The sequence below is a fragment of the Dama dama genome, chromosome 22, assembly GCF_033118175.1.
Source record: "Dama dama isolate Ldn47 chromosome 22, ASM3311817v1, whole genome shotgun sequence".
Taxonomy (NCBI): domain Eukaryota; kingdom Metazoa; phylum Chordata; class Mammalia; order Artiodactyla; family Cervidae; genus Dama; species Dama dama.
Genome location: NC_083702.1, coordinates 5931039 through 5947391, shown reverse-complemented (window position 1 = coordinate 5947391; position 16353 = coordinate 5931039). Strand labels below are relative to the sequence as shown.

At 47.6% G+C, this 16353-nt stretch overlaps 1 protein-coding gene across 1 annotated transcript in view; it reads right to left on the bottom strand.

Annotated features, from left to right (window-relative positions):
* EFCAB6 (EF-hand calcium binding domain 6) overlaps window positions 1–16353 on the bottom strand; it is a 245902-nt gene that overhangs the window by 106353 nt on the left and 123196 nt on the right. Inside the window, exons 16-17 of the mRNA XM_061124022.1 lie at window positions 12343–12516; window positions 10064–10232 (exon numbers count right to left, since the gene is read on the bottom strand). Coding sequence (XP_060980005.1) covers window positions 10064–10232; window positions 12343–12516 — 343 coding nt within the window. The remainder of the gene's footprint in view (window positions 1–10063; window positions 10233–12342; window positions 12517–16353) is intronic.

The following is a 16353-nucleotide window of genomic DNA, read 5'->3' as shown; positions in this document are numbered from 1 at the left end:
AGGTTGCTCAAACTCATGCCCATTGAGTCGGTGATGCCATTCAACCATCTCATCCTCTGTCGTCCCCTTCTCCTCCTGCCTTCAATCTTTCCCAGCACCAGGATCTTTTCCAAGGAGTCAGTTTTTTGCATTAGGTGGCCAAAGTATTGGAGTTTCAGCATCAGTCCTTCCAATGAATATTCAGGACTGATCTCCCTTAGGATGGACTGGTTGGATCTCCTTGCTGTTCAAGGGACTCTCAAAAGTCTTCTCCAACCACAGTTCAAAAGCATCAATTCTTCAGTGCTCAGCTTTCTTTATAGTCCAACTCTCACATCCATACATGACTACTGGAAAAACCATAGCCTTGACTAGATGGACCTTTGTTGGCAAAGTAATGATGTCTCTGTTTTTTACTATGCTGTCTAGGTTAGTCATAGTTTTTCTTCCAAGGAGCAAGTGTTTTTTAATTTCATGGCTGCAATCACCATCTGCAGTGATTTTGGAGCCCAAAAAACTAAAGTCTGTCACTGTTTCTATTGTTTCCCCATCTATTTGCCATGAAGTGATGGGACCGGATGCCATGATCTTAGTTTTCTGAATGTTGAGCTTTAAGGCAACTTTTTCACTCTCCTCTCTCACTTCCATCAAGAGGCTTTTTAGTTCCTCTTCACTTTCTGCCATAAGGGTGGTGTCATCTGCATATCTGAGGTTATTGGTATTTCTCCTGGCAATCTTGATTCCAGCTTGTGCTTCCTCCAGCCCAGCATTTCTCATGATGTACTCTGCGTATAAGTTAAATAAGCAGGGTGACAATATACTGTCTTGACGTACTCCTTTTCCTATTTGGAACCAGTCTGTTGTTCCATGTCCAGTTCTAACTGTTGCTTCTTGACCTGCACACAGATTTCTCAGGAGGTAGGTCAGGTGGTCTGGTATTCCCTCTTCTTGAAGAATTTTCCACAGTTTGTTGTGACCCACACAGTCAAAGGCTTTGGCATGATCAATAAAGCAGAAGTAGATGTTTTTCTGGAACTCTCTTGCTTTTTCAATGATCCAACAGATGTTGGCAATTTGATCTCTAGTTCCTCTGCCTTTTCTAAAAAACTTTGAGGACTACATGCTAGAAGGGAGTTGTTTTTTTTTTTGGTTGGTTGGTTGGTTTTGTTGTTGGAGTGTTCCACACGCTGCAGGGCAACTAAGCCTGTGTACCACAACCACTGAAGCCTGTGTGCCCTGGAGCTCATGCTCCACAATGAGAGAAGCCACCACAACGAGAGGCCCAAGCACCGCAACTAGAGAGTAGGCCCTGCTCGCTGCAACTAGAGAAAGCCCATGCACAGCAACGAAGATCCAGTCCAGCTAAAAATAATAATAATAAATTAATTGAAAAAATTAGTCCAGGCGCAAGCATACAAAAATATAAGATGGAAAGAAATAGCAAGGGTAAGCATGCAGATACATATGATATCTTATTTACCATAAAAATAGCGTCCCATGGGATTCAGCATTGAAGTAAAATTTAAATGCATGACAATAGTAACATAAAAGCTAGGAAGGGGTGAATGAAATTATTTTTATATTTAGCATTGCTAGAGAAGTGGTAAAAATAACAACATATTTAAGTACATACAATAAGACAAGGATTCATATCAAATCTCTCGGGCAGCTTCTAAAGACTTACAGAAGGACATATACACCCATAGGCTGACAGAGGGGAAAGTGGAATGGTAGAAACAGCTAAATAATCTAAAAGAAGGAAAGAAAGGAAAGAAAAGAATACATGAAACAGCTGGGTCAAAAAGAAAAAAAAAATAGTAAGATGATATTCACAGATATAAAATCAACTCTGTGTGCTTATGTGCTTAGTCATGTCCAACTCTCTGTGATCCCATGAACTGTATCCACCAGGCTCCTCTGTCCATGGGATTTCCCAGACAAGAATACTGGAGTACTGCTCCAGTAAAATCAACTCTATCAGTAATTAAATGTAAAATGAAGTGACTACTGCAAGTACAAGACTAAGGCTGTCATAGTCTGTTTTTTAAAATATCAGCTATATGCTGTCCATGTGAGACAATTTAAATATAAGCACCCAGAAAATTTGAGGTAAAAGGATAGGAAAAAATATGCTATGCTAACATGAATCAAAAGAAACCTGAAGTAACCATATTATTATCAGTCTAAAATAGACTTGAAGGCAAGTAGCATCACTCTGGATCAAGAGAGTCATGTCATAATGATAAAGAAGACAATTCACAGGAAGCTTCAGGAATTCTGAGTCTATGTGTACCCAAAAATTTAGCTTCAAAGTGAATAAGGCAATAATCAACAGAACTAGAAAGGATCTCACTAAACAAATCCACCATCAGTTGGGAGGCTTCAACACATTCCTCTCAATAGCTAACGGGATGAGCAGGCAAAAATTTGATAAGGAGACAGAAGTTCTGAAAAATACAATAAAATCAACTTAATGGGCCTACTTAGAAAACTAAAGGTCCATGATGGAGTACACATTCTTTTCAAGTGCTTCTGGGACATTTACCAAAATTGTCTCTATAGTGGGTCATAATCCGAGCCTCAGCATATTTAGAAGGGTCAGTTGAAGTGATTTATACTTTGAAATCACACCCTTTGATAGCTCAGCTGTTGAAGCAGAGGACTGTCGGCTCGATGTGTATAGACTTTAAAATCTGTTCTCTGATCACGGTGGAATCAGTTTTAAAATCAATAATAAGAGATAAACTAGAAAATACCAACTGTGTGGAAATTAAACAGTAAGCAATTGGAGAAAAGAAGAAATCACAATGGAAATTATAAAATATGTTGAACCGAATGACAATGAAAACACAGTATACGAAACCTGTACTATGCGGCTAAGGCTGCACCCAGAGGACCATGGACAGCCATCAGCTCACACATTAGAGAGATAAGGCTGGAGAGCAATGATCTAACATTCTATCTCCAGAAGTTAGAAAAAGAAAAGCAAACTAAATCCCTAGCAGGTGGAAGGAAGAAAATAATAGAGGTAACAGCAGAAATAAAGAAATATAAAACAAATATAGAAAAGGAAAATAACAAGTCAAATAAAGTTGTTACTTTGAAAAGAGAAAACTGACAGACCTCAACTTCTGCATTTGGGTAGGATGAAGTAATTCACAGCAAGCAAATATTCCCCATGAAAATAATTAAGAAAAAAATCAAGTAAAAATTATAAAAAGGTATCAGAAAGCTGAAAAAGCCATGAGGTTTCAAGGAACCAAAATCCCAAGGTGGAAAGGACTCACCTTTCAGCCTCAAAGGCTTCCCTGATAGCTCAGTTGGTAAAGAATCTGCCTGCAGTGCAGGAGACCACAGTTCAATTCCTGGGTCAGGAAGATCCGCTGGAGAGGGGATAGGCTACCCACTCCAGTATTCTTGGGCTTCCCTTGTGGCTTAGCTGGTAAAGAATCTGCCCGCAATGCAGGAGACCTGGGTTTGATCTCTGGGTTGGGAAGATCCCCTGGAGAAGGGAAACGCTACCCACTCCAGTATTCAGAGCCTGACACAACTGAGCGACTTTCACTTTCACACTTTCAGTGTCAAACTGAGACTAGGCAATTGCATTTCCCCTGGGAACAGCTGACACCTCTGGGAGTAGACTTTGGACTGAGAAATAGGTTTGGGCCAGACAGAGAGCCACTCCAGCAGAGCGTTCACTAGTTATGTGGTGCTGGAGTGGCGAAGCTGGAGACATGGGGGGACAGGCTCAGAGCCTGTCTGGCTCCCCACTCCAGACACGTGCTGATCTCTGGAATGGGCCAGGGCTGGAGTCTAATGACCTGAACTGAAAACTTAAAAAAGGATGATGCAAGTCTCCCAACTTAAGACACAAAGGCCCAACAGGGAGGAAGACCCTGAGAACACAGAGGCAAAAACAAAGCCCTAGAGGTGTGGTCCATCGGCACTGAGGGCCTGCAGCTGCCCGGCCCTGGAGGAACTGGCCAATTTGGGCACGGCCAGATGCCCAGAGGCTCCAGGTTTGGCATCTGTCAAGAGAGTTATTGCTGGAAAATAGAGAAATAAATACAGACTTTTGATGGTGTATGGAGCTTGGAGCAACAAAACTGAAGATGTGCGGGACCTCAACACACCACTGGTTCACCCCCTTGAAACATGTGTCAGATTAGGAAGTGGTAAGGAACAGCCAAGAGATGCTCAAGGGTGTTTGTGGGGCTAGGTTTAATCTAATCAGGGTCCCTGTCCCTAGCTGGAGAAGACTGTGTGGGATTAGGAATTGATGGCAGTGAGTGGGGTGGGTACCCATTCCCCAGATATGTGAGTGTGACCAGCACCCAAAGGGCTTAAGCTACTCTGCTGGGAGGAAGTGAGGAAGCTCACCTCCTGCTAAGCAAGGTAAGATGTCCTCACCTTCAGGAAGGTGCAGAAGTAAGGGGCCGAGGCTGCTAAGAATCTGGGACACTGGGCTGGGCTGTTACAGACTCTGGCTTCCCTAATCCACGTCTTGGGGGCTCTGTGTGTGTTGGCTGATGAGTTCTGCAGCCTGTGTCTGTCGCCGGGGCCTCTGCTGGAACTCCCGGAAAGGGACAAAGAATAACAGTGTGCTGAACAATGTTCAGTGTATTTACTGAGGATGAAGAATAACAATTTCCCAATAGGAACAGCCAATTACAGGGAACCAGAATTGTAAAGCTGCCCTCAAATTCCTGATGGATGGAATAGCTCAATTAGTCTAATTACTCAATTAGATTAATCTTGACTTATGTGTCCTTGGGTGTTTAGTCATTTTATGTTCCCCATGGGTCACTAGTCCCAAGCAATGAAACTTCTGCTTTATTCATGTTCCCCATGCGGCTTAGTCCTATCCCAAGTATGGAACAGGCACCCTCACAATGTTTACCGAGAGAAAGGATGACAGAGACTGTTGTCTTTGCCTGCCTGATGTGTATTCTCTCCTTCTCCCATAGGAACAGGACCTTGCTTTTTATGGAGGTAGTAATGTACCCAGCCAAAAAGTCTGTATGTGTGTGTGTGTGTGTGTATGTATATATATATATATATATATGTATGTATATATATATATATATATTTATACATATATGTAAGTGGAAGCTTATGATATATTACAACAAAATGTTAAGTCTGAGGAGCTTCCAAAAAAGCCCTTTAAAAAAGAAAGACTTCCCTGGCTCAAGCCTTTGCCCTGCCCTTTTCCCTTCTTTGTGCCTGAAACATGTGTGTGATAGCTGGTGTTCCAGCAGCTATCTTGCATACATGAGGATAAGACTGAAAGAGTAAGAAGCTAGAAGCATCCTGGGTTTCTGAAGACAATGTAGAGCTGCTGCACTGACCCTATACCAACAACCTCTGGACTCCTTTCTTAAAGGAGAAAAATAGCCACTTTTAAAAGTTAAGCTACTGTTTTGGGGGTTTGCTGCTAATTAAGCAAATGAAGGATAGGGAAAGGGAGAAACTGTATCCAGAGAAGGAATATAAATATTCTAGATCATCCTAAAATCCAAAAATGGTTTTCTGCAACATTACAAGTTCTTGACTCATTATTTAAATAAATCGACACGTTAAAAATACATGGAAGTCACAGGATTTGTGGTGCAGAGGCCAGAGCAATCAAGCAGAAGAGGGGGTTTCCTGAGAGAAAGAATACGTGTTACAGGATTGTTGTGAACAATGATTTAATGGATGATGCAAAATACACAACTAGGGCTAGTACAATTCCAGAAAGAACTGTCCTTTTCCCTCCCACATTGGAAATTGCAGACTTAATCATGAAAAACACAATGAGTTCATGAAAACCCCAATAGCTCTGCCTCGACCAGGGCTCTCAACTCAGTGTGGGGTCCCTGGTTATCTCACACTAATCAGAAACTCTGATATCTCCTACACTCAAGAGAGAAAAGGGGGAAAGTTCAATTACTAGTTAACAAATAAGAGTTTGCATAACAGACAGAAGCTACCTGACCAGTGAGGTGAAAAAAGTAACAGAGTCTTAGCAAAGACCATGCAGGGACACAGTGACCTGTCAGCTTCCACCTGGCTCTGGATTCTATTCACATGGTTCTCTCCTAAGAGGACCTGTGTAGCCCATCACCTGCTGCCTCCACCGCAGGGAAGGTGACGGCTGCTAAGAATAAAAAGCACTTCTAATTTAGAGTGCAAGGTATTCAGTTCAGTTCAGTCACTCGGTCGTGTCCGACTCTGCGACCCCATGAACTGCAGCACACCAGGCTTTCCTGTCCATCACCAACTCCCAGAGCTTGCTAGACTCATGTCCATTGTGTCGGTGGTGTCATCCAACCATCTCATCCTCTGTTGTCCCCTTCTCCTCCTGCCTTCAATCTTTCCCAGGATCAGGGTCTTTTCCAATGAGTCAGTTCTTCGCATCAGGTGGTTAAAGTACTGCAGCTTCAGATTCAGCATCAGTCCTTCCAATGAATGTTCAGGACTGATTTCCTTTAGGATAACCTGGCTGGATCTCCTTGCAGTCCAAGGGACTCTCAAGAGTCTTCTCCAACACCACAGTTCAAAAGCATCAGTTCTTCGGCGCCCAGCTTTCTTTATGGTCCAACGCTAACATCCGTATATGACTACTGGAAAAACCATAGCTCTGACTAGATGGAACCTTTGTCGGCAAAGTAATGTCTCTGCTTTTTAATACGCTGTCTAGGTTGGTCACAGCTTTTCTTCCAAGAAGCAAGTGTCTTTTAATTTCATGGCTGCAGTCACCATCTGCCGTGATTTTTATAAGTGATAGTTTGCAAGGTATTCAAGCCAACGGTGAAGCGCTGCCTGTGTTCAAAGGATGAACAAGTGCATAGATGCAGAACTCGGCAAGTGGGTAAATAGGACTTAGAGCTTCACTCCCAGTGCCCTGGGCTTGAAACTCTTGCAGCCACTGCACTACTAACTGGTGAGACAGAGGTCTGGGGGAAGAGAGGGCAAGAACATTGCCTCCCCGCAACCAAACTGGTAGGAAGAAGTGGAGGGGCATTCTTATTATGTCCTTCCCACAAAACTCTGAGGCCAGATCCAACCTCAAAGCTACCATCGGTTGTACCCAGCTAGCCTATATGGGCTTCCCTGGTGGCTCAGAAGGTAAAGAATCTGTCTGCAATGTGGGAAACCTAGGTTCAATCCCTGAGTCAAGAAGATGCCCTGGAGAAGGGAATGGCTACCCACTCCTACATTCCTGCCTGGAAAATCCCACAGACAGAGGAGCCTGGAGGGCCCCAGTCCATGGGGCCGCAAAGAGTCAGACACGGCTGAGCGAGCAAGCACGCACACAGCCTGTGTGACACCCACCAACCCAGTGTCACACCCGGCAGGGGTCTGAGGCTGATACGGACTGGCATGGATTCAAAGCCGAGTGTCTGAATGGCTTACCAGCTGGACCACGCTGAGCCATGATCTTAAGTCCTAAGCTTTGGTCTCCTCACCTGTGAAGCGGGTGTAAGGTGATCTATACCTCATGGGGCTCCTGCGACAGTTACAAATAAAGCTTGTGAACCAACGCCCGGTGCCTGCACACTGGCAGAGTCAGTAAGTGCCCAGTGTAGTGATACCATCACTATTCCAGCAATGGTCAGCACTATCATGGTTATTATCATCGCTATTATTCCCATTACAGAATTAGTCACCATTAATGCTTAAAGCTCTCTACAAGAGTTGGTTTCAAAGGTTTCCTTGCCCATGAAGTTGGGTATTCCCAAACCTTTAACATCTGGATGCCTTGCATTCTGTCCAATCTAAATTCTGGTTTCTTTCTACAGTATAAGCCCACGATTTTCCCAGCTCTGACTTCACCAGTGGTAGAATCGCTCTCATTGATAAATAATTTAACACTGAAAATTTACATTTACATAATGCTTTGAGGTTACCAGCCTATAGAGTTGAAATCTGGGTCCCCAGCAGACTGTTGAAAGTCACCCCATGATTATTGATCTTCAAGTTAAACGACTGGTCACAACAGGAGGTTTTAAAAGGTTAAACCCAACAAGTCACTAGGAGGGAAGCCAGTAGAATACCTCCCTAATTGTGTTCGCAGTGAACTGGTTGCTAAGTCTCCTGAAACAACAGACTTCTCTCCCTGCATCTCCACCCTCTAGTGTTTTCTGTTTTCTTCTGCAGCCCCTGCCGCCCACTGGCTGTCTCCAGGAAGCCAGGAACCAGGGAGGGGAGAAGCGTGCAGGTACCACCGGGAAGCAAGAGCAGAGCTGCAGCTGCCCCCCGCTTGGCTGGAACGCAGAGACAGGCAGGGGGCAGAGAAGGGGGCCAGGGTGGGTTCGCCAGGTGCAGAGGGGAGCCAGTTTCACGTTTAGGAATCCCAACTGGCTTCTGAAGCGCCTGCTTGCCTCACTCCGCAGGTGGTGGCCCTTTAGGCTCCCCTGGGGATTCTAGTTAACTCTTTAGCTTCACCTGTTCATCCAGCAAATGTCCTCTGGGCCCTACCGCGTGCCAAGTACTGGAATGCATCCCTGTCCAAAAGAGATAAAAATGTCTACCTTTGGAGCATATGTTTTTACTGGAGGAAGATAAACAGGCAGAATAAAGAAATGAACTAGGGACTTCCCTTCGGGCCCGGTAGTTAAAAACCCACCTGCCGATGCGGGGGACCTAGGTTGGATCCCCATCCAGGAAGATCCTACACGCTGTGGCCATGCGGCAACTAAGCCTGAGCGCCACAACAGGTGATCCTGTGCCCTGGAGCCTGCGAGCTGCAACTCCTGGAGTCCACGCAGCCTAGAGCCTGTGCTCCTCAACAAGAGAAGCCACCAGTGGTTTCAACAATGAGAAGCCCATGCACCGCAGCTGGAGAGCAGCTCCTACTTGCTGTAACTAGATAAAGCCTGCGCAGCAATGAAGACCCAGCACAAACAAAAATAAAAACTTTTAACTTAAAAAAAAAAAAAAGAGGCCCCATTTGCCAGGTGATTCGGGGTGGAACCCGAGACCAGGCCCTGGGAGAGTTCCATGATTCCTGCCCATTTAGCCACTGAAGTCGCTCTCGTCAGAGTCGGCGATGGCTGGTTATCAGTTCCTGGTCCCCCCAACCAGAATTCGAAGAACCATCCTTGACTCTTTCCTCTCCCTTACCCATTAACCCCATGTCTCCTCAAGGGGCCCCTTAGGCTCACAAATATAGATCCTGCACGTCCGTGTATCTTGCTTGGGGAAGGGGAGGTCCGGACTGTTTCCACAGCCATCTAATCCCTCCCCCGCCCCAGCCCCTCCTTCACCCCCACCCCCCCACACTGCTGCCGAGAGGCTTGGAAATGAGATTCGGACGGAGCCCATTTCAGCGCCTGGCACGGAGGCAGGCACTAGATAAACTGCAGCTGCTAGTATGATTATTTCTCTTCTTGGAAATATATTTCACTGCCTTCTTCTGAAGGTGTCCACATGGACACTACGACGTAACGGCAAGGTGTCCCTTAAAAATAGCTGCAGATGATGAACTACGGGGATCACAATAGGAATTTTAAGCAATCATTCAAATTCATTCCTAAGAAGTCTGTGCAGAACCCTTCAAAGTGAGTTCTTTCTGGCATGAACCTCATCAATTCCCATAAACACATGCAAATCAGCACTCTGAGCTTCCCGTTTTCACTGCCAGTTTTTTCCCCCCACTTTCTTGAGGAACAAACCACAGCTCTCTGATCACAGCATCTCAGGAACCCCTCGCTGGCGCAGGGCTGGGGGGTGCCTGGGCAGCCTCGCCCCGCACCCCCACCACCACCCCACCGCGCACACGGGTCCCGGTCCTCAGGGGACGGCCAAGGAAAGCACCGATGAACCCTTTGTTTTGAAAACTTAACTATCAAAAACTGGCCGCATTCACATCAGAAGCGTATTCTGAAGTAAGTTGCCAAGGACATTTTTGGCCAGAAGAATCCTTTTACATCGCCGGAAGATGCCTAGAAATGAATCCGTTTTGCCCTGAAATAAACCCTGACTGAAAAAAAAACTTAATGCTTGTGCCTTTGGAGCCTGGTAGCACCGTAAGACAACTGAACTTCCTTCAGGAAAGGAGGAAACGCAGAAACGCAGAGAAACCTTACTCTCCTACCTTCTTGAAGTCACGTGTGTTAATTTTGCCATTAGGCTCCGTGGTGAAGTCAAGAAACCGTTTTCTGAAGGCTGGGTCCTGCTGCCGTATGCAGCTTTTGAGCTTCTCAATGACTTCACCCTTGGTCATGCTCCTGGTCATGGCTGCTTGGCTCTCAGCGGGCTTGGCTCTAAAATCAAAGCAGACACAGAGGTGCAGCAGCACGCTTTCTAGAAGCCAGCGGCCCCCAACCTTTTGTGGCACCAGGGACCAGTTTTGTGGAAGACAAATTTTTCCACGGAATGGGGGAGGGGTGATTTGGGGGTGAATCAAGCTCACTGCATTTATTGTGCACTTTACTTCTATTGTTATTACATCGGCTCCACCTCAGATCACCAGGCATGGTCCCGGAGGTTGGGGACCCCTGCTACGACCTCACCCGATTATGGTTCAACCCAGGACAACACGGGGGTTTTCCATCCCCTTTCCACAAATGAGCAGACAGATGCTGAGGTCAAGGGAGTGACTTGGGGACTTCTTAGACGCCCATGGCTCGTTGCTTCAGAGCCAGGCCTGCTGTTCTGTGTCACCGTGTCAGGTAAGCTCCCCCTCCCCGGCCCAGGTCCCAGCACAAGGCAGCAGGCCAGGGCGGGGAGCTTCAGGGCAGGGGCTGGTGTCGCCCCTGAGGTTTTCAGCTGTGCTTTGAGCTGGCTGAATCTGGCGTGGGAGTGGGAAGACAGGGCTGAAAAAGGAAACTTTAATGAACTGGGAAAATGCAAAGTCAGAGCCTGCTACACCACCTTAAAATTAAACAGGCTGCTTCGTGGTAACCAGATCAAAGATCATCAGACAGCCATGGGAAGGAAGGGATGTCCACAGTTAACCCAAGTTGACTCACAAAATCCATTTAATTTATATAATGCAGATCTTATGCGGTGTGCTCTGTGTCTGAGTGTGAGAATGTATGTGTCTTTGAAGGATAATTATTCTCCAGCCCTCCTGCAGTCTCCGAGACCTCATTTTGATAGCCATGAGATGGTCCTGAGAACGGACTTCGACTCCTCACCTGCTGCTTCTGTCAGCTCTAAGAGATGTCCAAGAATGCCCACGTTTGATGAAATGCTAAATTGCTAGTACTTCTTTCACTGCTTTTTTGGGAGGCAGACGTAGCTCTTCATAGAATATTTTACCTTTCTCTTAAAATACCATCTTTCTACTCATCTATAAAGCAGCTACTATTAAAGTGCCCAGATATTCAAATTTCATCACCTTAGTATTAAAATATTCCCATTGCTCTACACTTAAGAATTTTTTAAAAGGGGATATGACAAAGTGAAGTCGGCCGATTAGTTCTACATTTTACCTTTCCTTATGGATTTATTATAAGCTATAGAACAAGCAAGTTAAAATAATATCTTTTCATTAGACTAAACCTATATTTTTCAAAATGAAGGGCTAGAAAATTCATCAGTCTGACTTTTAATGGATTTACTAAGTATGTTTTACTGTTACAATTCAATTTGGCCATCATTTAAGTAATTTTATCATTCATGTTAGAAAATGTTAACCAGTGTGATGAGTATATTTTGCAATAAATATTATACAGCACTAAGGAAGCTCCAACTCTGGAGAAAAGTAAGTGTGACTGCAGGGAGGTAATAGTTGAGTGGCAGATGGGTTCTTTGGGAGTTGAAAGTCCTGGGCCCTTCCCCCACGGTATCCACTAAGTTTGTGAATAATCTGAGCACGCAAAGTCGCTCTCATTTGTGTCCAACTCTTTGTGACCCTGTGGAGTGTAGCCCGCTGGCTCCTCTGTCCATGGGATTCCATTGGAGTGGGTTGCCATTTCCTTCTCCAGGGTATCTTCCTGACCCAGGGATTGAACCCACATCTCCTGCACTGGCAGGCGGGTTCTTTACGACTAGGGCCCCCTGAGAAGCCCAAATACTGTGTGGCAAGTCCCCAAACCTCCTCTCAGGTCTCAGTGCTCTGAATGCTAGAATTAATAAGTCAGTGCAGTATATTCCTAAGGTCTCTGCTTGCTCTAAAACTCCCTGACTCTAGTCACTGCATTAATCATTTGCCATCTTTCTTATTTAAATCCTAAAATATTTAAATACTCATTTTTGTCAACAAATATTTACTGTCTACCTTGCAGTCGAATTCCACGGACAGAAGAGACTGGCGCGCTACAGTGGACTACTGTCCACGGGGTTGCAAAGAGTCGGGCACGACTGAGCAACTAATGTATCCTACAGTAGGGCACCGCAGCTTTAATACATGCTTTCCTTTTGTTTTACCTCTCAGAAAGGTCTGGCAGCGGCTGCTCCTCTTTTTGAAGATGTTCATTTAACAGTTGACCCTTTGGCACGGGAACTGGAGAGACAGTGGGCGGGCGATTAATTCCTAGGCATGCCAAAAGTTTCTTGTAAAGGATTCTTCCTGAAGCAGTATCCTGAAACTTACTGCAGAGTCTGGATTTTAAAAATAATTAGAACACGCCCATTAGAACAGCTGAAATAAGGCCGAGTCTACCAAGTGTCTGCAAGAAGGTGAGTGGCTACAGGCCTCCTCCATGGCTGGTGGAGTGCGGGACGGCGCTCCCACTTTGGAAGACAGTAGGGCAACCGAACGTATAGTCATCAGAGGAACCAGCTGTCCCACCCGTAGGCACTTAACTGGAAGAAACAAAAACGTATGTCTGCACAAAGACTTGTATAATACATGTGGCTTTCATTGTAAGAGCAAAAACTGGGAACAAACCAAATGCCCATCAGTAGATGAGTGGACCCACAAGGCTGGGGAAGGCCATAAAACAGAAGTCTACTCCACAATGAACAAGAACCAACTGTGGATACACAAAACAGTGCCAGTGAGCCACATAGACATTAGGCTTGGTGAATAAAAACCTGGCATCTTGTAGGCTTGCCTTCACAGAGAATCCTAGAAAATGCCATGTCATCTGTAGTGACATGGTGCCAGGTGGGTGGAAGAGAGGGATTGCAAAGGGCACAAGGAAGCTTTAAGGATGGTGAAAAAGTTTAGTGTCTGGATTGACAGCTTGTGATGGGTTCATGGAGATATATATACTTGATGGACTTCTTCCAATTGTATTATTTAAATATGGGTTAGCTTGAGACTTCCCTGGTGGTCTAGGGGTTAAGACTCCACGCTCCCAATGCAGAGCAATGCCCACCTCACGGAGCTGCAAGAGGCTGGGAAAGTGCTCATTCTGAAAGGAGGGAACAGATCATCTGAAAACCCGGAGACAGCAGAGAGCTCAGCGTCAGCCTCGCTGAGCTGCATCATGCAGGAATGGCCGCAGAGAATGAGAGCTCCCCGTGGGCTTGACCCTGGGTGACAGGCTTTGTGTCTATCACCTCATTTGAGCCTCACCACAACTCTCATGCTCAGCACTTGCCCCAGTTCACAGCTTGTTCACGGCTGAGCTGGGATTTGAACCCAGGCCTTCTGGCTACAGAGCCCGAGCTCCAGAGGGGCTTGAGGGTCCTGAGGGGCCAGGAAGCCACAGTCTGTTAAAGCAGCTGGTATTTTCCTAATGGCCAGAGGACCCCCGAGTGCTTCAAGCAGGGTTTTAACATGACCATCTCTGTAGGACTTCCCTGGTGGCTCAGATGGTGAAGCATCTGCCTCCAATGCGGGAGACCCGGGTTCAATCCCTGGGTTGGGAAGATCCCCTGGAGAAGGAAATGGAAACCCACTCCAGTACTCTTGCCTGGAAAATCCCATGGACAGAGGAGCCTTGTGGGCTACAGTCCATGGGGTCACAGAGAGTCGGACACGACTGAGTGATTTCACTTTGTAGTTTAGACAAAGACTGGTTACATAATGGAGAAGAGATAGAGAGGCTTCCATCTCAAAAATCCAGGTGATTGCATGATCAACCCACTGAAGTTCACTCACTCATTCATTCATTTCCTCGCTTGACATTTAAGATGTCCTGTCCACAAGCCAGGCACTCTTCCACTGCTAGGTACTCGGGCTTCAGGAGGAAGAGACAAAGTCTACACGTTTTACATCCTTGGTGGGTGGCATGGGTAGTAAACATAAACAAATGACAAGAGCCATGAAAAGTGGAGCTGGTGACAGGGAGAGAGTGGTGACAGGGAGAGAGTGGTGACAGGGAGAGAGTGGTGACAGGGAAAGAGCTGGTGACAGGGAGAGAGCTGGTGACAGGGAGAGAGTGTTGACAGGGAGAGAGTGTTGACAGGGAGAGAGCTGGGTGACAGGGAGAGAGCTGGTGACAGGGAGAGAGCTGGTGACAGGCAGAGAGCTGGTGACAGGGAGAGAGTGGTGACAGGGAGAGAGCTGGTGACAGGGAGAGAGTGGTGACAGGGAGAGAGTGTTGACAGGGAGAGAGCTGGGTGACAGGGAGAGAGCTGGGTGACAGGGAGAGAGCTGGTGACAGGGAGAGAGCTGGTGACAGGCAGAGAGCTGGTGACAGGGAGAGAGTGGTGACAGGTAGGGAGCTGGTGACAGGGTGAGAGTGGTGACAGGGAGAGAGCTGGGTGACAGGGAGAGAGTGGTGACAGGGAGAGAGCTGGTGACAGGGAGAGAGTGGTGACAGGGAGAGAGTGGTGACAGGGAGAGAGCTGGTGACAGGGAGAGAGTGGTGACAGGTAGGAAGTGGTGACAGGGAGTGGTGACAGGGAGAGAGTGGTGACAGGTAGAGAGTGGTGACAGGTAGGGAGCTAGTGACAGGGAGAGAGCTGGTGACAGGGAGAGAGCTGGTGACAGGGAGAGAGTGGTGACAGGGAGAGAGCTGGTGACAGGGAGAGAGCTGGTGACAGGGAGAGAGTGTTGACAGGGAGAGAGCTGGGTGACAGGGAGAGAGTGGTGACAGGGAGAGAGCTGGTGACAGGGAGAGAGCTGGTGACAGGCAGAGAGCTGGTGACAGGGAGAGAGTGGTGACAGGGAGAGAGCTGGTGACAGGGAGAGAGTGTTGACAGGGAGAGAGTGTTGACAGGGAGAGAGCTGGGTGACAGGGAGAGAGCTGGGTGACAGGGAGAGAGCTGGTGACAGGGAGAGAGCTGGTGACAGGCAGAGAGCTGGTGACAGGGAGAGAGTGGTGACAGGTAGGGAGCTGGTGACAGGGTGAGAGTGGTGACAGGGAGAGAGCTGGTGACAGGGAGAGAGATGACAGGGAGAGAGCTGGTGACAGGGAGAGAGTGGTGACAGGGAGAGAGCTGGGTGACAGGGAGAGAGTGGTGACAGGGAGAGAGCTGGTGACAGGGGGAGAGCTGGTGACAGGTAGAGAGCTGGGTGACAGGGAGAGAGTGGTGACAGGGAGAGAGCTGGTGACAGGGAGAGAGTGGTGACAGGGAGAGAGTGGTGACAGGGAGAGAGCTGGTGACAGGGAGAGAGTGGTGACAGGGAGAGAGCTGGTGACAGGGAGAGAGCTGGTGACAGGGAGAGAGATGACAGGGAGAGAGCTGGTGACAGGGAGAGAGTGGTGACAGGGAGAGAGTGGTGACAGGCAGAGAGCTGGGTGACAGGGTGAGAGTGGTGACAGGGAGAGAGCTGGTGACAGGGAGAGAGTGGTGACAGGGAGAGAGTGGTGACAGGGAGAGAGCTGGTGACAGGGAGAGAGTGGTGACAGGGAGAGAGCTGGTGACAGGGAGAGAGCTGGTGACAGGTAGAGAGCTGGGTGACAGGGAGAGAGTGGTGACAGGGAGAGAGCTGGTGACAGGGAGAGAGCTGGTGACAGGGAGAGAGTGGTGACAGGGAGAGAGCTGGGTGACAGGGAGAGAGTGGTGACAGGGAGAGAGCTGGTGACAGGGGGAGAGCTGGTGACAGGTAGAGAGCTGGGTGACAGGGAGAGAGTGGTGACAGGGAGAGAGCTGGTGACAGGGAGAAAGTGGTGACAGGGAGAGAGCTGGTGACAGGGAGAGAGTGGTGACAGGGAGAGAGCTGGTGACAGGGAGAGAGTGGTGACAGGGAGAGAGCTGGTGACAGGGAGAGAGTGGTGACAGGGAGAGAGTGGTGACAGGGAGAGAGCTGGTGACAGGGGGAGAGCTGGTGACAGGTGGAGAGCTGGGTGACAGGGAGAGAGTGGTGACAGGGAGAGAGCTGGTGACAGGGAGAGAGTGGTGACAGGGAGAGAGCTGGTGACAGGGAGAGAGTGGTGACAGGGAGAGAGCTGGTGACAGGGAGAGAGTGGTGACAGGGAGAGAGTGGTGACAGGGAGAGAGCTGGTGACAGGGGGAGAGCTGGTGACAGGGAGAGAGCTGGGTGACAGGGAGAGAGTGGTGACAGGGAGAGAGCTGGTGACAGGTAGGAAGTGGTGACAG